General features: G+C 42.9%; 1 protein-coding gene across 1 annotated transcript; it reads right to left on the reverse strand.

Moving 5' to 3' along the window:
• Positions 1-469: 469 nt before the first annotated feature.
• LOC110516784 (guanine nucleotide exchange protein smcr8a) lies at positions 470-25,835 on the reverse strand. Its single transcript, XM_036972337.1, has 6 exons — positions 24,928-25,835; positions 24,667-24,815; positions 17,703-17,963; positions 15,827-17,449; positions 6,698-6,922; positions 470-4,235 (listed from the first exon to the last, which is right to left on the reverse strand). The coding sequence occupies exons 1-6, from the start codon at positions 25,123-25,125 to the stop codon at positions 3,293-3,295; spliced, it is 3,399 nt and encodes a 1,132-aa protein (XP_036828232.1). The 5' UTR covers positions 25,126-25,835; the 3' UTR covers positions 470-3,292.
• Positions 25,836-25,892: the final 57 nt, after the last annotated feature.

Raw genomic sequence — 25,892 nt, forward strand, 5'->3', positions numbered from 1 at the left:
AATGGTTCACATCTGACAGTCCCTCCTCTGTAGAGTACCACAGTACAGTCATAGTACTCAATAACAGGGAAATGGTTCACATCTGACAGTCCCTCCTCTGTAGAGTACCACAGTACAGTCATAGGACCCAATAACAGGGAAATGGTTCACATCTGACAGTCCCTCCTCTGTAGAGTACCACAGTACAGTCATAGGACCCAATAACAGGGAAATGGTTCACATCTGACAGTCCCTCTGTAGAGTACCACAGTACAGCCATAGGACCCAATAACAGGGAAATGGTTCACATCTGACAGTCCCTCCTCTGTAGAGTACCACAGTACAGTCATAGTACTCAATAACAGGGAAATGGTTCACATCTGACAGTCCCTCCTCTGTAGAGTACCACAGTACAGTCATAGTACTCAATAACAGGGAAATGGTTCACATCTGACAGTCCCTCCTCTGTAGAGTACCACAGTACAGTCATAGGACCCAATAACAGGGAAATGGTTCACATCTGACAGTCCCTCCTCTGTAGAGTACCACAGTACAGTCATAGGACCCAATAACAGGGAAATGGTTCACATCGTTTTTCCCAGAATACAGTTCAGGATCTTAAAATAAGGGCTGCGTAAATCTCTCTTGGACAAGGTGATTCTTTAAATCAAATATAGGTTGCCTTTATTTACCCCCCCCCCCCCCCCCCCCCCCACACACACACAAAAAAATAAATGCTAATTATCTGCTAATGTGGCTATCATAAAGAACTACAAATACCATGATGATCTGGACAAGAGACTGACGAATCGAGACAAAGGTAAGAATCTCTGTATTAACTATCTAATGTTAGCTAAATGTAGTTATTAATACATTGGCTACATTTCATTTAAATGGACAATTCTGCGAACTGTCTTGTGTAAGTTTTTAATTGACACAATACCTGTTAGCAAAGGTGTCAGCTAGAGATGACGTGCAGGAGCATGCTGGGATTTGTAGTTTTGCATGTCTACTTTGATGCTAATTAGCATTTTCAAATCAGAGTAAACTGAGCCGAATATATTGATAAAAGTCACCTTGTCCGAGAGAGATTATTATGGTGGAAAAATGATTGGAACCATTTTCCTATTTGACCGCTAGGTTTTATGGGAATTATGACACCACTATGGGGCTCTATAAATCAATGATGTGTATAAACCCTGGATGGCTGACAAAGTGGTGCTGTATTGAAGCCACCGGGCAGCCATCTTAGCTCTCCTTAATGATGTGTATAAACCCTGGATGGCTGACAGGTGGGTGCTGTATTGAAGCCACCGGCAGCCATTTTGGCTCTCCTTGATGTGTATAAACCCTGGGTGGCTGCTGTATTGAAGCCACCGGCAGCCATCTTGGCTCTCCTTAATGATGTGTATAAACCCTGGATGGCTGACAGGGGGGTGCTGTATTGAAGCCACCGGGCAGCCATCTTGGCTCTCCTTAATGACGTGTATAAACCCTGGGTGGCTGACAGGGGGGTGCTGTATTGAAGCCACCGGGCAGCCATCTTGGCTCTCCTTAATGATGTGTATAAACCCTGGGTGGCTGCTGTATTGAAGCCACCGGCAGCCATCTTGGCTCTCCTTAATGATGTGTATAAACCCTGGGTGGCTGCTGTATTGAAGCCACCGGCAGCCATTTTGGCTCTCCTTAATGATGTGTATAAACCCTGGGTGGCTGACAGGGGGGTGCTGTATTGAAGCCACCGGCAGCCATTTTGGCTCTCCTTAATGATGTGTATAAACCCTGGGTGGCTGACAGGGGGGTGCTGTATTGAAGCCACCGGCAGCCATCTTGGCTCTCAATTGTAAATAATATGTTGGAAGATATAGAAATCCATTTACTAACGTCACAACATTCATTTCTGACACGTTTATTCCATTATACACCTTAAATGTATAATTTTACACGTGAGCTACACTAAAAAAAATAAACGTCCCCACCCCCCCACCTTAAAAATACTAATGTTACTGTCCCAAACTACAACAACAACAAATACTGAAATACATGTAATTTGGTCCTCGAAACCTTTAATTGAAATGCTGTAGAATTCCATTCAATCCTATGGAGGACTGTCAAAATGGCCGACCGGTGGCTTAAAGCCTCTAAATGGCCAAAACAAAGCATCAGCAGTCCAGAGTTTATATACACGGCGTTGGTTACAGATGCAGTAACGAGCTAAATCCAACTGAACAAAACAATGGGAACGCCGTTGCCATGGAAACGCGTCGGGGGTTAAGATCCCCAAGCTTCCTCATTGGGGGGGGGGGGGGCGACAAAGCTAAATTAGCCTACAGTTAAGCTATTGTCTATTTCACACGATGTTGAGGTATAATGCTTGTGTGGACGTTAACATCAACTCATGTCATCGTCACCAATCAAGTGCATTCGTTTTTTTTTTAAACGACATGACTACCTACCATCAACGATTTCTGTATGCTAGCTATGCTACCAGCTTATACGGATGGGAGTTAGCATTTAGCGGTCACCTCTTCTTCTAAGCCTGAAAAAGGGACAACTTCTACATGTTACGCAGGGAAAACAGTCCAATATAATCGGGACTTAAGTAACTACATCGTGGGTTTGTTACAAAACATAAATCGTGACAGATTTGACAAAATATCCTCTTTTGTTAGATTAGATGTGTTGAATGGGCACCAATCTGATCTTTTTACAACGTCAACGTTCCTAAGCAACTGTAGTAGTACTGTGGTTCCGTGGACAACATGCAACGTCACGGGAGACAGACCGGCACGAACACACACAGAACATGCCTCATATTAACGTTACACACACACACACACACACACACACACACACACACACACACACACACAGAACATGCCTCATATTAACGTTTCACACACACACTTCTCGCTCAGATCAGAAGGACGGTTCATAGTGACTTGTCAATCAATCTAAATCAGCGTCCAGGTCCCCCCTCCCCCCGAGGTTAGGGCATTCATCGGAAGGAGGACTTGATGGACAGCATGAACACTGCTACATTACATTCACTAAACCCCCTCAGTCTCTCCTGGTTACCTAGGAGACAGAGACAGGCCCTCAGTCCCTCCTGATTACCTAGGAGACAGAGATGGGCCCTCAGTCTCTCCTGATTACCTAGGAGACAGAGACAGGCCCTCAGTCTCTCCTGATTACCTAGGAGACAGAGACAGGCCCTCCCGTCTCCAACCCAGAGTGAATCTACCGCAGATCTGTCTCCTCCGGTGTTGTTTTGAGGACTTGAAGGCTCTCAGGAGATTCAACCCCCGTCAGATCAGATCTTGTATAGGAGACTGGTGGTGTAGTTAAAGGTGAAGCTGGGTGGAGCTCTGCTCATAGTAGCAGACTGATTGATGATAGGGTCTAGGTACTGCTCTGGGGTTATAGCGCCCCCAGTGGTAGGGTCTAGGTACTGCTCTGGGGTTATAGCGCCCCCAGTTGTAGGCTCTACGCCCGTCTCTGGGGTTATTGCGCCCCCAGTGGTAGGCTCTACGCCCGTCTCTGGGGTTATAGCGCCCCCAGTGGTAGTCTCTACGCCCGTCTCTGGGGTTATAGCGCCCCCAGTGGTAGGGTCTAGGTACTGCCCTGTATTCACTCTGCCTCCAGTATTAGACTCAGGGTCTTGTTGGTTTACAGCACCCCCTGTGGCAGGGTCTAGTATGTTGTTAGCTTCCAGGTCCTGCTGTGTGGTTCCAGGCGTGTTGTCCTTCTCCAGGTGGGGTTGTGTAGTAACAGCGCCTCCTGAGGTACTGTCCAGGTCCTGCTGGTTGGTTCCAGGCGTGTTGTCCTTCTCCAGGTGGGGTTGTGTAGTAACAGCTCCTCCTGAGGTACTGTCCAGGTAGTGCTGTGTGATCAGCTGACTCAGGTACATCAGGATGGAACAGTCGTCTTCCCCAAGCCTGAGCTGATCCCTCAGGAAGCCTCTCGTCCTCTCCTCCACTTCCTGTCTCTGCTCCAGGTGGCTGATGGGAAGGTGGAGGTGATGCGTAAAGCTAAGGAGGAAGGCCCGGGAAGCCAGTCTACTGAGCACGTTCTGGAGATGAAGGAAGTAGGTGGAACCTCGGCGCAGACGGGTACGGTGGTCCGCCACGTTGGCCAGGAGGGTTCCGCGGTAGCCGGGGCAACGGAGGGTCTTCCGGTCGGCGTCCAGGACGGAGATGTAACGGCTGTAGCGAGACAGAGAGCAGAGCATGCTGGTCCCCACGGGAGACGCCATCCTGGGAGGTAAAGAGGGAGGAGAACCTCAGTCTGAGTGAGATGCACAGCGCCTCGTGAAAGTCTAGACAGATTTTATGTTGATTAATGGGGGAAAACGATCCCAAATAAATGCACTTTTTATACTTTAATTTAAGGCCGCAAAATGAGAACTATGCAAGGGGTGTGTAGACTTTAATTAGGCTGTCTGTATGAGTAGGAGCTAGGAGGCATGTCTACTGTATATAGGGTAGGAGGAGGAGGCATGTCTACTGTATATAGGGTAGGAGCTAGGAGGCATGTCTACTGTATATAGGGTAGGAGCTAGGAGGCATGTCTACTGTATATAGGGTAGGAGGAGGAGGCATGTCTACTGTATATAGGGTAGGAGGAGGAGGCATGTCTACTATATATAGGGTAGGAGCTAGGAGGCATGTCTACTGTATATAGGGTAGGAGCTAGGAGGCATGTCTACTGTATAGAGGGTAGGAGCTAGGAGGCATGTCTACTGTATATAGGGTAGGAGCTAGGAGGCATGTCTACTGTATATAGGGTAGGAGCTAGGAGGCATGTCTACTGTATATAGGGTAGGAGGAGGAGGCATGTCTACTGTATATAGGGTAGGAGCTGCGAGGCATGTCTACTGTATATAGGGTAGGAGCTAGGAGGCATGTCTACTGTATATAGGGTAGGAGGAGGAGGCATGTCTACTGTATATAGGGTAGGAGGAGGAGGCATGTCTACTATATATAGGGTAGGAGCTAGGAGGCATGTCTACTGTATATAGGGTAGGAGCTAGGAGGCATGTCTACTGTATATAGGGTAGGAGCTAGGAGGCATGTCTACTGTATATAGGGTAGGAGCTAGGAGGCATGTCTACTGTATATAGGGTAGGAGGAGGAGGCATGTCTACTGTATATAGGGTAGGAGCTGGGAGGCATGTCTACTGTATATAGGGTAGGAGCTAGGAGGCATGTCTACTGTATATAGGGTAGGAGGAGGAGGCATGTCTACTGTATATAGGGTAGGAGCTGGGAGGCATGTCTACTGTATATAGGGTAGGAGCTAGGAGGCATGTCTACTGTATATAGGGTAGGAGCTAGGAGGCATGTCTACTGTATATAGGGTAGGAGCTAGGAGGCATGTCTACTGTATATAGGGTAGGAGCTGGGAGGCATGTCTACTGTATATATGGTAGGAGCTAGGAGGCATGTCTACTGTATATATGGTAGGAGTCATGTCTACTGTATATAGGGTAGGAGGAGGCATGTCTACAGTATATAGGGTAGGAGGAGGCATGTCTACTGTATATAGGGTAGGAGGAGAAGGCATGTCTACTGTATATAGGGTAGGAGGAGGAGGCATGTCTACTGTATATAGGGTAGGAGGAGGAGGCATGTCTACTGTAAATAGGGTAGGAGGAGGCATGTTTACTGTATATAGGGTAGGAGGAGGAGGCATGTCTACTGTATATAGGGTAGGAGGAGGCATGTCTACTGTATATTGGGTAGGAGGAGACATGTCTACTGTATATAGGGTAGGAGGAGGCATGTCTACTGTATATAGGGTATGAGCTAGGAGGCATGTCTACTGTATATAGGGTAGGAGCTAGGAGACATGTCTACTGTCTATAGGGTAGGAGCTAGGAGACACGTCTACTGTATATAGGGTAGGAGGAGGAGGAGGCATGTCTACTGTATATAGGGTAGGAGCTAGGAGGCATGTCTACTGTATATAGGGTAGGAGGAGGAGGCATGTCTACTGTATATAGGGTAGGAGGAGGAGGCATGTCTACTGTATATAGGGTAGGAGGAGGCATGTCTACTGTATATAGGGTAGGAGGAGGCATGTCTACAGTATATAGGGTAGGAGGAGGCATGTCTACTGTATATAGGGTAGAAGGAGGAGGAGGCATGTCTACTGTATATAGGGTAGGAGGAGGAGGCATGTCTACTGTATATAGGGTAGGAGCTATGAGACATGTCTACTGTATATAGGGTAGGAGGAGGAGGAGGCATGTCTACTGTATATAGGGTAGGAGCTAGGAGGCATGTCTACTGTATATAGGGTAGGAGCTAGGAGACATGTCTACTGTATATAGGGCAGTTGACTGTATATAGGCTAGTTATAACAGAACGTTGACAGGCTAGTTATAACAGGAAGTTCACTGTATATAGGCTCGTTATAACAGGAAGTTCACCGTATATAGGCTAGTTATAACAGGAAGTAGACCGTAGATAGGCTAGTTATAACAGAACGTTGACAGGCTAGTTATAACAGGAAGTTCACTGTATATGGGCTAGTTATAACAGGAAGTTCACTGTATATGGGCTAGTTATAACAGGAAGTTGACTGTATATGGGCTAGTTATAACAGGAAGTGTTTCGGTCAAAAGATGCACAGACTGACCCCAGGACTGATGACAGCATCATGTCATGTGACAGCCTGCTGCTGTAGAACACAGGCACCGCCCCTTCCTCCTCACCTCTGCAGTCCTATGAGTTTCCATCGCTGTAGGTCAGTGAGGCTGAAGGGGCAGGACAACCAGGGCTGGACCCTCTCCCCACAGCGCCCGGGTCCAGGCACGTAGAGGGCTAGAGCGGACACCAGCCTCCTGACCCTCCCCTCCTCAGATCCCAGGACCACCAGGGTTCGACCACTAAGTAGGGACCACAGGGCATGCAGGGCAAACGGATACTGACGCACAAACCTGGAGGTAGAGACCGAGAGAGAGATGATCACGTTATTGGTCACATACACGTTTTTAGCAATGTTATTGAGGGTGTTCCTAGCTCCAACAGTAACATCTAACTAAATGCTTGTGTTTCTAGCTCCAACAGTACAGTAGTATCTAACTAAATGCTTGTGTTTCTAGCTCCAACAGTACAGTAGTATCTAACTAAATGCTTGTGTTTCTAGCTCCAACAGCAATATCTAACTAAATGCTTGTGTTTCTAGCTCCAACAGTAATATCTAACTAAATGCTTGTGTTTCTAGCTCCAACAGCAATATCTAACTAAATGCTTGTGTTTCTAGCTCCAACAGCAATATCTAACTAAATGCTTGTGTTTCTAGCTCCAACAGCAATATCTAACTAAATGCTTGTGTTTCTAGCTCCAACAGTACAGTAATATCTAACTAAATGCTTGTGTTTCTAGCTCCAACAGCAATATCTAACTAAATGCTTGTGTTTCTAGCTCCAACAGCAATATCTAACTAAATGCTTGTGTTTCTAGCTCCAACAGCAATATCTAACTATATGCTTGTGTTTCTAGCTCCAACAGTCAGTAATATCTAACTAAATGCTGGTGTTCCCAGCTCCAACAGTAATATCTAACTAAATGTTTGTGTTTCTAGCTCCAACAGTCAGTAATATCTAACTAAATGCTTGTGTTCCTAGCTCCAACAGTCAGTAATATCTAATGCTTGTGTTTCTAGCTCCAACAGTCAGTAATATACAATGCTTGTGTTTCTAGTTCCAACAGCACAGTAATATCTGACTAAATGCTTGTGTTTCTAGCTCCAACAGTGCAGTAATATACAATGCTTGTGTTTCTAGCTCCAACAGTACAGTAATATCTAATGCTTGTGTTTCTAGCTCCAACAGCACAGTAATATCTGACTAAATGCTTGTGTTTCTAGCTCCAACAGTGCAGTAATATACAATGCTTGTGTTTCTAGCTCCAACAGTACAGTAATTTCTAATGCTTGTGTTCCTAGCTCCAACAGTGCAGTTATATATAACTAAATGCTTGTGTTCCTAGCTCCAACAGCACAGTAATATCTGACTAAATGCTTGTGTTTCTAGCTCCAACAGTGCAGTAATATACAATGCTTGTGTTTCTAGCTCCAACAGTACAGTAATATCTAATGCTTGTGTTCCTAGCTCCAACAGTGCAGTTATATATAACTAAATGCTTGTGTTTCTAGCTCCAACAGTACAGTAATACATAATGCTTGTGTTTCTAGCTCCAACAGTACAGTAATATCTAATGCTTGTGTTTTTAGCTCCAACAGTAATATCTAATGCTTGTGTTCCTAGCTCCAACAGTACAGTAATATCTAACTAAATGCTTGTGTTCCTAGCTCCAACAGTCAGTAATATCTAACTAAATGCTTGTGTTCCCAGCTCCAACAGTACAGTAGTATCTAATGCTTGTGTTCCTAGCTCCAACAGTACAGTAATATCTAATGCTTGTGTTTCTAGCTCCAACAGTGCAGCAATATCTGACTAAATGCTTGTGTTTCTAGCTCCAACAGTGCAGTAATATACAATGCTTGTGTTTCTAGCTCCAACAGTACAGTAATATCTAATGCTTGTGTTCCTAGCTCCAACAGTAATATCTAATGCTTGTGTTTCTAGCTCCAACAGTAATATATAATGCATGTGTTCCTAGCTCCAACAGTGCAGCAATATCTGACTAAATGCTTGTGTTCCTAGCTCCAACAGTACAGTAATATCTAATGCTTGTGTTTCTAGCTCCAACAGTACAGTAATATCTAATGCTTGTGTTCCTAGCTCCAACAGTAATATCTAATGCTTGTGTTTCTAGCTCCAACAGTAATATATAATGCATGTGTTCCTAGCTCCAACAGTGCAGCAATATCTAACTAAATGCTTGTGTTTCTAGCTCCAACAGTAATATCTAATGCTTGTGTTTCTAGCTCCAACAGTAATATACAATGCTTGTGTTTCTAGCTCCAACAGTGCAGCAATATCTAACTAAATGCTTGTGTTTCTAGCTCCAACAGTGCAGTAGTATCTAACTAAATGCTTGTGTTCCCAGCTCCAACAGTACAGTAATATCTAACTAAATGCTTGTGTTTCTAGCTCCAACAGTACAGTAATATCTGACTAAATGCTTGTGTTTCTAGCTCCAACAGTACAGCAATATCTAATGCTTGTGTTCCTAGCTCCAACAGTAATATCTAACTAAATGCTTGTGTTCCTAGCTCCAACAGTACAGCAATATCTAATGCTTGTGTTCCTAGCTCCAACAGTACAGTAATATAATGCCTGTGTTTCTAGCTCCAACAGTCAGTAATATCTAACTAAATGCTGGTGTTCCCAGCTCCAACAGTAATATCTAACTAAATGTTTGTGTTTCTAGCTCCAACAGTCAGTAATATCTAACTAAATGCTTGTGTTCCTAGCTCCAACAGTCAGTAATATCTAATGCTTGTGTTTCTAGCTCCAACAGTCAGTAATATACAATGCTTGTGTTCCTAGCTCCAACAGCACAGTAATATCTAATGCTTGTGTTTCTAGCTCCAACAGTACAGTAATATCTAATGCTTGTGTTTCTAGCTCCAACAGTGCAGTAATATACAATGCTTGTGTTTCTAGCTCCAACAGTGCAATAATATCTAACTAAATGCTTGTGTTTCTAGCTCCAACAGTGCAGTAATATATAATGCTTGTGTTTCTAGCTCCAACAGTACAGTAATATCTAACTAAATGCTTGTGTTTCTAGCTCCAACAGTGCAGCAATATCTAACTAAATGCTTGTGTTTCTAGCTCCAACAGTGCAGTAATATATAATGCTTGTGTTTCTAGCTCCAACAGTAATATACAATGCTTGTGTTTCTAGCTCCAACAGTGCAGCAATATCTAACTAAATGCTTGTGTTTCTAGCTCCAACAGTACAGTAATATATAATGCTTGTGTTTCTAGCTCCAACAGTAATATATAATGCTTGTGTTTCTAGCTCCAACAGTACAGTAATATATAATGCTTGTGTTTCTAGCTCCAACAGTACAGTAATATATAATGCTTGTGTTTCTAGCTCCAACAGTAATATATAATGCTTGTGTTTCTAGCTCCAACAGTACAGTAATATATAATGCTTGTGTTTCTAGCTCCAACAGTGCAGCAATATCTAACTAAATGCTTGTGTTTCTAGCTCCAACAGTACAGTAATATATAATGCTTGTGTTTCTAGCTCCAACAGTACAGTAATATATAATGCTTGTGTTTCTAGCTCCAACAGTAATATATAATGCTTGTGTTTCTAGCTCCAACAGTACAGTAATATATAATGCTTGTGTTTCTAGCTCCAACAGTACAGTAATACATAATGCTTGTGTTTCTAGCTCCAACAGTACAGTAATACATAATGCTTGTGTTTCTAGCTCCAACAGTACAGTAATATCTAATGCTTGTGTTCCCAGCTCCAACAGTAATATCTAACTAAATGCTTGTGTTTCTAGCTCCAACAGTGCAGTAATATCTAACTAAATGCTGGTGTTTCTAGCTCCAACAGTGCAGTAATATCTAACTAAATGCTGGTGTTTCTAGCTCCAACAGTACAGTAATATCTAATGCTTGTGTTTTTAGCTCCAACAGTAATATCTAATGCTTGTGTTTTTAGCTCCAACAGTGCAGTAATATATAATGCTTGTGTTTCTAGCTCCAACAGTACAGTAATATCTAACTAAATGCTTGTGTTTCTAGCTCCAACAGTGCAGTAATATATAATGCTTGTGTTTCTAGCTCCAACAGTACAGTAATACATAATGCTTGTGTTTCTAGCTCCAACAGTACAGTAATATCTAATGCTTGTGTTTTTAGCTCCAACAGTAATATCTAATGCTTGTGTTTCTAGCTCCAACAGTACAGTAATATCTAATGCTTGTGTTTTTAGCTCCAACAGTAATATCTAATGCTTGTGTTTCTAGCTCCAACAGTACAGTAATATATAATGCTTGTGTTTCTAGCTCCAACAGTAATATATAATGCTTGTGTTTCTAGCTCCAACAGTACAGTAATACATAATGCTTGTGTTTCTAGCTCCAACAGTACAGTAATATATAATGCTTGTGTTTCTAGCTCCAACAGTAATATATAATGCTTGTGTTTCTAGCTCCAACAGTCAGTAATATATAATGCTTGTGTTTCTAGCTCCATCAGTAATATATAATGCTGGTGTTTCTAGCTCCAACAGTAATATCTAATGCTTGTGTTTCTAGCTCCAACAGTAATATCTAATGCTTGTGTTTCTAGCTCCAACAGTACAGTAATATATAATGCTTGTGTTTCTAGCTCCAACAGTCAGTAATATCTAATGCTTGTGTTTCTAGCTCCAACAGTACAGTAATACATAATGCTTGTGTTTCTAGCTCCAACAGTGCAGTAATATATAATGCTTGTGTTTCTAGCTCCATCAGTACAGTAATATCTAATGCTTGTGTTTCTAGCTCCAACAGTAATATACAATGCTTGTGTTTCTAGCTCCAACAGTAATATATAATGCTTGTGTTTCTAGCTCCAACAGTAATATATAATGCTTGTGTTTCTAGCTCCAACAGTAATATATAATGCTTGTGTTTCTAGCTCCAACAGTAATATATAATGCTTGTGTTTCTAGCTCCAACAGTAATATATAATGCTTGTGTTTCTAGCTCCAACAGTACAGTAATATATAATGCTTGTGTTTCTAGCTCCAACAGTAATATATAATGCTTGTGTTTCTAGCTCCAACAGTACAGTAATATATAATGCTTGTGTTTCTAGCTCCAACAGTAATATATAATGCTTGTGTTTCTAGCTCCAACAGTAATATATAATGCTTGTGTTTCTAGCTCCAACAGTAATATATAATGCTTGTGTTTTTAGCTCCAACAGTAATATATAATGCTGGTGTTTCTAGCTCCAACAGTACAGTAATATATAATGCTTGTGTTTTTAGCTCCAACAGTAATATATAATGCTGGTGTTTCTAGCTCCAACAGTAATATCTAACAATACACAACAATCTAAAGTAAATGAAGGATGAGCGATGTCAGAGCAGCACTAAGATACAGTAGAATAGGACAGAATATAGTATATATATATGAGATGAGTAATGCATAGACTAAGATACAGTAGAATAGGACAGGATATAGTATATACATATGAGATGAGTAATGCATAGACTAAGATACAGGATATAGTATATACATGAGTATCTCAGCCTCCCACAGCCCTGTTCTGTAAGATCACAATGAGTATCTCAGCCTCCCACAGCCCTGTTCTGTAAGATCACAATGAGTATCTCAGCCTCCCACAGCCCTGTTCTGTAAGATCACAATGAGTATCTCAGCCTCCCACAGCCCTGTTCTGTAAGATCACAATGAGTATCTCAGCCTCCCACAGCCCTGTTCTGTAAGATCACAAGGAGGGGAAAGAGAAACTTGGAAAGAAATTAATTGAAGGCAGACATTGGGAGGTTGAAGTCGCCAAGAACGATGAGTGGCGAGCCATCGTCAGGAAATGAGCTAATCAATGTGTCTAGCTCATTGAGGAACTCTCCGAGGTGTCGTGCTCATTGAGGAACTCTCCAATGACAATAATGTTACAGTTGAGTGGACAAGTGACAGTGACAGCAGGTGAGAGAGAGAGCAGATGGACAGGTGAGAGAGGGAGCAGATGGAAAGGTGAGAGAGGGAGCAGATGGAACGGTGAGAGAGGGAGCAGATGGACAGGTGAGAGACAGCAGATGGATAGGTGAGAGAGACAGCAGAAGGACAGGTGGGAGAGTGAGCAGATGGACAGGTGAGAGAGAGTGAGCAGATGGACAGGTGAGAGAGAGGGAGCAGATGGACAGGTGAGAGAGAGGGAGCAGATGGACAGAGAGTAGATGGACAGGTGAGAGAGAGGGACTGATGGACAGGTGAGAGAGAGAGAGAGCAGATGGACAGGTGAGAGAGAGGGAGCAGATGGACAGGTGAGAGAGAGGGAGCAGATGGACAGGTGAGAGAGAGGGAGCAGATGGACAGGTGAGAGAGAGGGAGCAGATGGACAGAGAGAGTAGATGGACAGGTGAGAGAGAGCAGATGGACAGGTGAGAGAGAGCAGATGGAACAGGTGAGAGAGAGGGAGCAGATGGACAGGTGAGAGAGGGAGCAGATGGAAAGGTGAGAGGGAGCAGATGGACAGGTGAGAGAGAGAGCAGATGGAGAGGTGAGAGAGAGAGCAGATGGAGAGGTGAGAGAGAGAGCAGATGGACAGGTGAGAGAGAGCAGATGGACAGGTGAGAGAGAGGGAGCAGATGGACAGAGAGTAGATGGACAGGTGAGGGAGAGCAGATGGACAGGTAAAAGAGAAGGAGCGGGGGGGGGGGGCAGGTATAGAAAACACCTTCCATGGAGGGGGGGGGCAGGTATAGAAAACACCTTCCATGGAGGGGGGGGAGGGGCAGGTATAGAAAACACCTTCCATGGAGGGGGGGGAGGGGCAGGTATAGAAAACACCTTCCATGGGGGGGAGCAGGTATAGAAAACACCTTCCATGGGGGGGGAGCAGGTATAGAAAACACCTTCCATGGAGGGGGGGGGGGGGGGGGGCAGGTATAGAAAACACCTTCCATGGAGGGGGGGGGGGGGGGCAGGTATAGAAAACACCTTCCATGGGGGGGGGGGGGGAGAAGGTATAGAAACCACCTTCCATGGGGGGGGGGGGGGCAGGTATACAAAACACCTTCCATGGAGGGGGGGGGGGGCAGGTATAGAAAACACCTTCCATGGGGGGGGGCAGGTATAGAAAACACCTTCCATGGAGGGGGGGGGGGGGCAGGTATAGAAAACACCTTCCATGGAGGGGGGGGGGGGGGGCAGGTATAGAAAACACCTTCCATGGGGGGGGGGAGCAGGTATAGAAAACACCTTCCATGGAGGGGGGGGGGGGCAGGTATAGAAAACACCTTCCATGGAGGGGGGGGGGGGGCAGGTATAGAAAACACCTTCCATGGGGGGGGGGCAGGTATAGAAAACACCTTCCATGGAGGGGGGGGGGGCAGGTATAGAAAACACCTTCCATGGAGGGGAGGGGAGGGGGGGGGGGCAGGTATAGAAAACACCTTCCATGGGGGGGGGGAGCAGGTATAGAAAACACCTTCCATGGAGGGGGGGGGGGGGGGCAGGTATAGAAAACACCTTCCATGGGGGGGGGAGCAGGTATAGAAAACACCTTCCATGGAGGGGGGGGGGGGGGGGCAGGTATAGAAAACACCTTCCATGGAGGGGGGTGGGCAGGTATAGAAAACACCTTCCATGGGGGGGGAGCAGGTATAGAAAACACCTTCCATGGAGGGGGGGGGGGGGGGGCAGGTATAGAAAACACCTTCCATGGGGGGGGGGAGCAGGTATAGAAAACACCTTCCATGGGGGGGGGGGGGGGGCAGGTATAGAAAACACCTTCCATGGGGGGGAGCAGGTATAGAAAACACCTTCCATGGGGGGGAGCAGGTATAGAAAACACCTTCCATGGGGGGGAGCAGGTATAGAAAACACCTTCCATGGAAGGGGGGGGGGGGGGGGCAGGTATAGAAAACACCTTCCATGGAGGGGGGGGGGGGGGGGGGCAGGTATAGAAAACACCTTCCATGGGGGGGGGGGAGAAGGTATAGAAAACACCTTCCATGGGGGGGGGGGGCAGGTATACAAAACACCTTCCATGGAGGGGGGTGGGCAGGTATAGAAAACACCTTCCATGGGGGGGAGCAGGTATAGAAAACACCTTCCATGGAGGGGGGGGGGGGCAGGTATAGAAAACACCTTCCATGGAGGGGGGGGGGGGGCAGGTATAGAAAACACCTTCCATGGGGGGGAGCAGGTATAGAAAACACCTTCCATGGAGGGGGGGGGGGGCAGGTATAGAAAACACCTTCCATGGGGGGGGGAGCAGGTATAGAAAACACCTTCCATGGGGGGGGAGCAGGTATAGAAAACACCTTCCATGGGGGGGAGCAGGTATAGAAAACACCTTCCATGGGGGGGGAGCAGGTATAGAAAACACCTTCCATGGAAGGGGGGGGGGGGGGGGGGGGGGCAGGTATAGAAAACACCTTCCATGGAGGGGGGGGGGGGGGGGGGGGGCAGGTATAGAAAACACCTTCCATGGGGGGGGGGGGAGAAGGTATAGAAAACACCTTCCATGGGGGGGGGGGGCAGGTATACAAAACACCTTCCATGGAGGGGGGGGGGCAGGTATAGAAAACACCTTCCATGGGGGGGAGCAGGTATAGAAAACACCTTCCATGGAGGGGGGGGGGGGGGCAGGTATAGAAAACACCTTCCATGGAGGGGGGGGGGGGCAGGTATAGAAAACACCTTCCATGGGGGGGAGCAGGTATAGAAAACACCTTCCATGGAGGGGGGGGGGGGGCAGGTATAGAAAACACCTTCCATGGGGGGGGGAGCAGGTATAGAAAACACCTTCCATGGGGGGGAGCAGGTATAGAAAACACCTTCCATGGGGGGGGGCAGGTATAGAAAACACCTTCCATGGGGCGAGCAGGTATAGAAAACACCTTCCATGGAGGGGGGGGGGGGAGCAGGTATAGAAAACACCTTCCATGGGGGGAGCGGGTATATAAAACACCTTCCATGGGGGGGGGGGGGGGGGCAGGTATAGAAAACACCTTCCATGGGGGGGGGGGGGGGGGGCAGGTATAGAAAACACCTTCCATGGGGGGGGGAGCAGGTATAGAAAACACCTTCCATGGGGGGGGAGCAGGTATAGAAAACACCTTCCATGGGGGGGGGGGGGGCAGGTATAGAAAACACACACATAGACTGGAGATATCAGGAGTCCTCTAAGCTATAGAATGAATTAATCAACCAATGAGTGACTCACCTGAGCGCTCCCTGCCCGGCCCTCTTCTTCTGCCTCAGCGTTACCAACCCCCCGTACCCCAGAGGTGAGCCGGCCCGTTCGGACCCCGTAGACGCTGACATGGTACAGTCCCACCCGTCCTGGTCCGAACCCCTGGAGGTGGTATCTCCCGAGGAGGAGACGGGCAGGTCCAGCCCAGCCCCAGGGCTCGGGCAGTGGGGGGAACCCAGGCCGTAGTCCCCCTGGACCGGCAGCAGGGCCTGGGGCTCCTGGTTGACCACCAGGGGAAGGGGTAGAGAGCCGGGCTGCAGCCCAGAAGCAGGCAGCATGTCTGGGGGAGAAGAGTTGTACAGGAAGCCCTCCTGAGACATGCAGCAGGCCGTGTCCATCTGGACCAGTAACTCAGGGTCAGGAACTCTCTGTCCATCACCCTCCTCTGTCTCAGCCCCTCCCTCCTCTGTCTCAGCCCCTCCCTCCTCTGTCTCAGCCCCTCCCTCCTCTGTCTCAGCCCCTCCCTCCTCTCTCCCAAGCACTCCTGCCTCTCCCTCCGTCTTTCCGTTAAACACTCCTTCTGCCTCTCCCTCCCTCTCTCCATTAAACACTCCTTCTGCCTCTCCCTCCCTCTCTCCATTAAACACTCCTTCTGCCTCTCCCTCCCTCTTTCTGTTAACCACTCCTTCTGCCTCTCCCTCCCTCTTTCTGTTAAACACTCCTTCTGCCTCTCCCTCCCTCTCACACACACGGTGTGTCTCACCCTCTCCCCCCTCCTCAGCCTCCAGCAGAAAAACAGGGGTCTGATCTCCTCCCTCCCGTCCCTCCTCCTCCTCCTCTCCTCCACTCCTGTCACTACTAAAGCTGTCCTTATTCTCCTCAGAGCTTTCCTGGTCCTGCGTCTCCATGGTCAGATCAGAGAGTGACGACTCCAGCCTCTCCTCCCCGGTCAGGGCCTCACTCTGCTGGGCAGAGTTATCAGGGCAGGGAGGGTTCACCTCCAGACCCTCCAGAGACTCCGGTGGCTCGGGGCAAAGCACGATGGAAGGGGTGTGTATATGTGAGTCCGTCCCCACTGTGTGGTTGAGAGAACAGAAGATTCTTCCCAGCACCGCTACTTCCTCTTCCTCCTCCCCTAGCTCCTCCTCAAACAGGAAGTTGGTGATGTTCTGCTTCCTGCGTAGCGCTCGGTCCAGGCGGCGGGTGTACAGGTAACACAAGTCCCCCCGGAAACACCGCTCTGTGTGGTTGAGTAGTTCCACGGTGGCCTCGTAGAACCTCTCCTCGCATAACTCCGTCAGGTTCTTCAGACGCTTGGCGAAACACTTGGCCGACTTCCCCTTGATCAGCTGCGGGGTGTAGGACTGCCTCCTCTGTCCCGCCTCCTCCCCCGTGTCACGGTCGGGGCCAGGCGGCGCGTCTCTGTGTCTCTGTGACTCTGTGACACAGTGTTGACAGTGTGCGGCGTGGGGGTCTCGGCGGGGGCGGAGGGGGTACGAGGTGATCTGCCTCAGCAGGTCTCGGTGCTCGTAGATACTCTTCTCCATCGCCGCAAGCTCATTGGCCTTGTCCACCGCGCGGGCGGAGTAACACCCCTGAGGCCCCGCCTCCCGCTGAAGCCCCTCCTCTTTCTGCAGAACAGACCGTGTGTACCTGGCAGGAGAAGCACAACAGGAAGTTACAACAGATGGTAGCAGTAGGAACCTGTCAGAGTGTGTGTGTGTGTCAGAGTGTGAGTGTGTGTCAGTGTGTTTGTGTCAGAGCGTGTGTGTGTGTCAGAGCGTGTGTGTGTGTGTGTGTGTGTGTGTCAGAGTGTGTGTGTGTGTCAGAGTGTGTGTGTATGTCAGAGCGTGTGTGTCAGAGTGTGTGTGTGTGTGTGTGTGTCAGAGTGTGTGTGTCCTCGTACTCCAGGTCACGTAGCTTCCTCTGCAGCTCGCGGGCGAAGGCCCGTCGGTTTCCGGTCTTCAGGCACTCGGAGGCGCGGGAGAAGAGGAGCGACAGCTCCTGGAACTGCAGCATGATCTTCCTCTCGTCGGCAGAGACGTAGGCCATGCAGAACGGGCGGACAAAGCCTCGGGCCTCCAGGTCATAGAGCGTCAGGTGGTGAACGTAGGCAAACGCCCCCTCCTTAGAGTCACCCAGCACCACCCGGGAGTCCTCCACAAAACTACAGGGGAGGAGAGAACAGACTAGTCAAACGCCCCCTCCTTAGAGTTACCCAGAACCACCCTGGAGTCCTCCACAAAACTACAGGGGAGGAGAGAACAGACTAGTCAAACGCCCCCTCCTTAGAGTTACCCAGAACCACCCTGGAGTCCTCCACAAAACTACAGGGGAGGAGAGAACAGGATACAATTAGAGTAGAATATAATAGAATGTAACAGAATTAGAGTAGAATATAATAGAATGTAACAGAACATAATTAGAATAGAACAGAATTAGAGTAGAATATAATAGAATGCAACAGAACAGAATTAGAATTAATTAATATTCTATTATATTCTACTGTAATTATTTTCTGTTACATTCTATTCTATTCTGTTCTCTTCTACTGTAATTATTTTCTGTTACATTCTAACAAGAATAGAACAGAAAATAATTACAGCAGAATAGAACAGAATTAGAGTAGAATATAATGTAACAGGAAATAATTAGAATAGAACAGAATTAGAGTAGAATATAATAGAAGAGAAAAGAATTAGAGTAGAACATTAATACAATGTAACAGAAAATAACAGAAAATAATTAGAATAGAACAGAATTAGAGTAGAATATAACTATAGAACAGAATATAACTAGAGTAGAATAGAACTATAGAACTACAGTAGAATAGAACAGAATAGAACTAGAGTAGAATAGAACAGAATAGAACTAGAGTAGAATAGAACAGAATAGAACTAGAGTAGAATAGAACAGAACTAGAGTAGAATAGAACAGAATAGAACTAGAGTAGAATAGAATAGAACTAGAGTAGAATAGAACAGAATAGAACTAGAGTAGAATAGAATATAACATAATAGAACTAGAGTAGAATAGAATAGAACTAGAGTAGAATAACAGAATAGAACTAGAGTAGAATAGAATATAACATAATAGAACTAGAGTAGAATAGAATAGAACTAGAGTAGAATAGAACTAGAGTAGAATAGAACTAGAGTAGAATAGAACTAGAGTAGAATAGAACTAGAGTAGAATAGAACAGAATAGAACTAGAGTAGAATAGAACAGAATAGAACTAGAGTAGAATAGAACAGAACTAGAGTAGAATAGAACTAGAGTAGAATCGAACAGAACTAGAGTAGAATAGAACTAGAGTAGAATAGAACAGAACTAGAGTAGAATAGAACTAGAGTAGAATAGAACTAGAGTAGAATAGAACTAGAGTAGAATAGAACTAGAGTAGAATAGAACTAGAGTAGAATAGAACTATAGAACTAGAGTAGAATAGAACTAGAGTAGAATAGAACAGAATAGAACTAGAGTAGAATAGAACAGAATAGAACTAGAGTAGAATAGAACAGAACTAGAGTAGAATAGAACTAGAGTAGAATCGAACAGAACTAGAGTAGAATAGAACTAGAGTAGAATAGAACTAGAGTAGAATAGAACTAGAGTAGAATAGAACTAGAGTAGAATAGAACTAGAGTAGAATAGAACTATAGAACTAGAGTAGAATAGAACTAGAGTAGAATAGAACAGAATAGAACTAGAGTAGAATAGAACAGAATAGAACTAGAGTAGAATAGAACAGAACTAGAGTAGAATAGAACTAGAGTAGAATAGAACAGAACTAGAGTAGAATAGAACTAGAGTAGAATAGAACTAGAGTAGAATAGAACTAGAGTAGAATAGAACTAGAGTAGAATAGAACTAGAGTAGAATAGAACTAGAGTAGAATAGAACAGAATAGAACTAGAGTAGAATAGAACAGAACTAGAGTAGAATAGAACTAGAGTAGAATAGAACTAGAGTAGAATAGAACTAGAGTAGAATAGAACTAGAGTAGAATAGAACAGAATAGAACTAGAGTAGAATAGAACAGAACTAGAGTAGAATAGAACTAGAGTAGAATAGAACTAGAGTAGAATAGAACTAGAGTAGAATAGAACAGAATAGAACTAGAGTAGAATAGAACAGAACTAGAGTAGAATAGAACTAGAGTAGAATAGAACTAGAGTAGAATAGAACTAGAGTAGAATAGAACAGAATAGAACTAGAGTAGAATAGAACAGAATAGAACTAGAGTAGAATAGAACAGAACTAGAGTAGAATAGAACTAGAGTAGAATCGAACAGAACTAGAGTAGAATAGAACTAGAGTAGAATAGAACAGAACTAGAGTAGAATAGAACTAGAGTAGAATAGAACTAGAGTAGAATAGAACTAGAGTAGAATAGAACTAGAGTAGAATAGAACTAGAGTAGAATAGAACTATAGAACTAGAGTAGAATAGAACTAGAGTAGAATAGAACAGAATAGAACTAGAGTAGAATAGAACAGAATAGAACTAGAGTAGAATAGAACAGAACTAGAGTAGAATAGAACTAGAGTAGAATCGAACAGAACTAGAGTAGAATAGAACTAGAGTAGAATAGAACTAGAGTAGAATAGAACTAGAGTAGAATAGAACTAGAGTAGAATAGAACTATAGTAGAATAGAACTAGAGTAGAATAGAACTAGAGTAGAATAGAACTAGAGTAGAATAGAACTAGAGTAGAATAGAACTAGAGTAGAATAGAACTAGAGTAGAATAGAACTAGAGTAGAATAGAACAGAATAGAACTAGAGTAGAATAGAACAGAACTAGAGTAGAATAGAACTAGAGTAGAATAGAACTAGAGTAGAATAGAACTAGAGTAGAATAGAACTAGAGTAGAATAGAACTAGAGTAGAATAGAACTAGAGTAGAATAGAACTAGAGTAGAATAGAACAGAATAGAACTAGAGTAGAATAGAACAGAACTAGAGTAGAATAGAACTAGAGTAGAATAGAACTAGAGTAGAATAGAACTAGAGTAGAATAGAACTAGAGTAGAATAGAACAGAATAGAACTAGAGTAGAATAGAACAGAACTAGAGTAGAATAGAACTAGAGTAGAATAGAACTAGAGTAGAATAGAACTAGAGTAGAATAGAACTAGAGTAGAATAGAACTAGAGTAGAATCGAACTAGAGTAGAATAGAACTAGAGTAGAATAGAACAGAATAGAACTAGAGTAGAACAGAACAGAATAGAACTAGAGTAGAATAGAACAGAATAGAACTAGAGTAGAATAGAACTAGAGTAGAATAGAACTAGAGTAGAACAGAACAGAATAGAACTAGAGTAGAATAGAACAGAATAGAACTAGAGTAGAATAGAACAGAATAGAACTAGAGTAGAATAGAACTAGAGTAGAATAGAACTAGAGTAGAATAGAACAGAATAGAACTAGAGTAGAACAGAACAGAATAGAACTAGAGTAGAATAGAACAGAATAGAACTAGAGTAGAATAGAACTAGAGTAGAATAGAACAGAATAGAACAGAATAGAACTAGAGTAGAATAGAACTAGAGTAGAATAGAACTAGAGTAGAATAGAACAGAATAGAACTAGAGTAGAACAGAACAGAATAGAACTAGAGTAGAATAGAACAGAATAGAACTAGAGTAGAATAGAACTAGAGTAGAATAGAACAGAATAGAACAGAATAGAACTAGAGTAGAATAGAACAGAATAGAACTAGAGTAGAATAGAACAGAATAGAACTAGAGTAGAATAGAATAGAACATAATAGAACTAGAGTAGAATAGAATAGAACTAGAGTAGAATAGAATAGAACTAGAGTAGAATAACAGAATAGAACTAGAGTAGAATAGAACAGAATAGAATTAGAGTAGAATATAATAGAATGTAACAGAAAACAGTAAAATAGGATGTCATTACAGTAGAGTACAATACAAATACAATATCATTAGAGTACAATACAAATACAATAGGATATCATTAGAGTAGAGTACAATACAAATACAATAGGATATCATTAGAGTAGAGTACAAATACAATAGGATATCATTAGAGTACAATACAAATACAATAGGATATCATTAGAGTAGAGTACAAATACAATAGGATATCATTAGAGTACAATACAAATACAATAGGACATCATTAGAGTACAATACAAATACAATAGGATATCATTAGAGTACAATACAAATACAATAGGATATCATTAGAGTAGAGTACAATACAAATACAATAGGATATCATTAGAGTACAATACAAATACAATAGGATATCATTAGAGTACAATACAAATACAATAGGATATCATTAGAGTAGAGTACAATACAAATACAATAGGATATCATTAGAGTACAATACAAATACAATAGGATATCATTAGAGTAGAGTACAATACAAATACAATAGGACATCATTAGAGTACAATACAAATACAATAGGATATCATTAGAGTACAATAAAAATACAATAGGATATCATTAGAGTACAATACAAATACAATAGGATATCATTAGAGTACAATACAAATACAATAGGATATCATTAGAGTACAATACAAATACAATAGGATATCATTAGAGTAGAGTACAATACAAATACAATAGGATATCATTAGAGTAGAGTACAATACAAATACAATAGGACATCATTAGAGTAGAGTACAATACAAATACAATAGGATATCATTAGAGTAGAGTACAATACAAATACAATAGGACATCATTACAGTAGAGTACAATACAAATACAATAGGATATCATTAGAGTACAATACAAATACAATAGGATATCATTAGAGTACAATACAAATACAATAGGACATCATTAGAGTAGAGTACAATACAAATACAATAGGACATCATTAGAGTACAATACAAATACAATAGGATATCATTAGAGTACAATACAAATACAATAGGATATCATTAGAGTACAATACAAATACAATAGGACATCATTAGAGTAGAGTACAATACAAATACAATAGGACATCATTAGAGTACAATACAAATACAATAGGATATCATTAGAGTAGAGTACAATACAAATACAATAGGATATCATTAGAGTAGAGTACAATACAAATACAATAGGACATCATTAGAGTACAATACAAATACAATAGGATATCATTAGAGTACAATACAAATACAATAGGATATCATTAGAGTAGAGTACAATACAAATACAATAGGACATCATTAGAGTACAATACAAATACAATAGGATATCATTAGAGTACAATACAAATACAATAGGATATCATTAGAGTAGAGTACAATACAAATACAATAGGACATCATTAGAGTACAATACAAATACAATAGGATATCATTAGAGTACAATACAAATACAATAGGATATCATTAGAGTAGAGTACAATACAAATACAATAGGACATCATTAGAGTACAATACAAATACAATAGGATATCATTAGAGTAGAGTACAATACAAATACAATAGGATATCATTAGAGTAGAGTACAAATACAATAGGACATCATTAGAGTACAATACAAATACAATAGGATATCATTAGAGTACAATACAAATACAATAGGACATCATTAGAGTACAATACAAATACAATAGGATATCATTAGAGTAGAGTACAATACAAATACAATAGGACATCATTAGAGTACAATACAAATACAATAGGACATCATTAGAGTACAATACAAATACAATAGGATATCATTAGAGTAGAGTACAATACAAATACAATAGGATATCATTAGAGTAGAGTACAATACAAATACAATAGGATATCATTAGAGTACAATACACATACAATAGGATATCATTAGAGTACAATACAAATACAATAGGATATCATTAGAGTAGAGTACAATACAAATACAATAGGATATCATTAGAGTACAATACACATACAATAGGATATCATTAGAGTACAATACAAATACAATAGGATATCATTAGAGTAGAGTACAATACAAATACAATAGGATATCATTAGAGTAGAGTACAGTACAAATACAATAGGATATCATTAGAGTAGAGTACAATACAAATACAATAGGATATCATTAGAGTACAATACAAATACAATAGGATATCATTAGAGTAGAGTACAATACAAATACAATAGGATATCATTAGAGTAGAGTACAATACAAATACAATAGGACATCATTAGAGTACAATACAAATACAATAGGATATCATTAGAGTACAATACAAATACAATAGGATATCATTAGAGTAGAGTACAATACAAATACAATAGGATATCATTAGAGTAGAGTACAATACAAATACAATAGGACATCATTAGAGTAGAGTACAATACAAATACAATAGGATATCATTAGAGTAGAGTACAATACAAATACAATAGGACATCATTACAGTAGAGTACAATACAAATACAATAGGATATCATTAGAGTACAATACAAATACAATAGGATATCATTAGAGTACAATACAAATACAATAGGATATCATTAGAGTAGAATACAAATACAATAGGATATCATTAGAGTAGAGTACAATACAAATACAATAGGACATCATTAGAGTACAATACAAATACAATAGGATATCATTAGAGTACAATACAAATACAATAGGATATCATTAGAGTACAATACAAATACAATAGGACATCATTAGAGTACAATACAAATACAATAGGATATCATTAGAGTACAATACAAATCGGACATCAGAGTAGAGTACAATAAAACATAATAAAATAGGATATCATTAGAGTACAATAAAACATAATAAAATAGGACAATAAAACATAATAAAATAGGACAATAAAACATAATAAAATAGGACAATAAAACATAATAAAATAGGACAATAAAACATAATAAAATAGGACAGCTACCTGAGTCGTGGGTATCCGCTGCCGGTGGGGTGTCCTACGAACGAGGCCTGGTAGTCAACAGACATGATCCTCAGACTGAAGTAGTTCAGGTCAAAGGTCCCAAACACCTTTGGGTCGTCAGGAATGGTGAGAAGAGGCTGGGGGCCCACCTGGAGGGGAGGACAACACAAGGTCAGCTCATTACACACACACACCCCGTCCGGACATACACACCGTCAGATCAACACACACACCCCTCCCCCAGTTGCCCCTGGTACCGACCTGCTCAGAGAACTCTGATATGAGGATGAAGTCCTTAGTGAACTTGGCGTATGACGTCTTGGCCCAGGGGTTGGCGTTGTTATTCGATGGGAACAGAGGGACAGAGAACTCTTCTGGCACCACCCAGGGGTTGGGGTACCCTACCTCCCCAAAATCATCCTCCTTAGTAAACGCCACCACGTCTGGGGCACCAATCATCTTTCTCTGGACCGGGCTTGGGTCAGCTTTGACGTCAGAGGATGTCCATCCACTAGGCTAGATGTCTGACTGTCCGTCTGTCTGTCTGTATCCCTCTACTCGCTGGGAGTAACAGTCCACGACACTGACGGTTGCCTGTCTGTCTGCGTCCCGTTACCTCTACAAGCTGGGAGTGGTCTTCACCTGTCTGTCCATGATGATATCACACGATGCAGGAAGGCCACACATCAACATGACATCTGACCAAAGGCTGTCTGTCTGTCACCGCTGTATATAAACAATAGCACTTAACACCGGGACTATCTCTCTGGCTCCGTCCCCCGTACAGTACCGACGTCAAGACAGTTATCTGGCAAGCAGACGACGCGTAACGGAACACGACCTATCCCGACACCCCATCAATGACACATTGCTCGTCCGGGGAATCGTGCACCGTTACCGGGTAATATCGGCAGTGGCCCGTCATGCACTGGTATAATAAAGTCCCAGTAGTAAATACGGTGAAACTATTTAATGTTAAATGTACATCCTGACCGTAGCCATATTAAAATCCGCTGGTAGTTACCACGTGACCAGCTCACATAAGGAAGTAGCTATCTGTCCTAAAATTACAAACCTAACATTACACATTCAACATGATTTAAGATTATGAATCACAATTTCAATCTTGAAAATAGATACTCTTCGCGTAGTATTTTTGGCGTAAAATTAAAGGACATCGGCATAAAAAGTATTATTCACACGAACAGGAAGGGGTTTTACGACAG

The sequence above is a fragment of the Oncorhynchus mykiss genome, unplaced genomic scaffold, assembly GCF_013265735.2.
Source record: "Oncorhynchus mykiss isolate Arlee unplaced genomic scaffold, USDA_OmykA_1.1 un_scaffold_140, whole genome shotgun sequence".
NCBI lineage: Eukaryota > Metazoa > Chordata > Actinopteri > Salmoniformes > Salmonidae > Oncorhynchus > Oncorhynchus mykiss.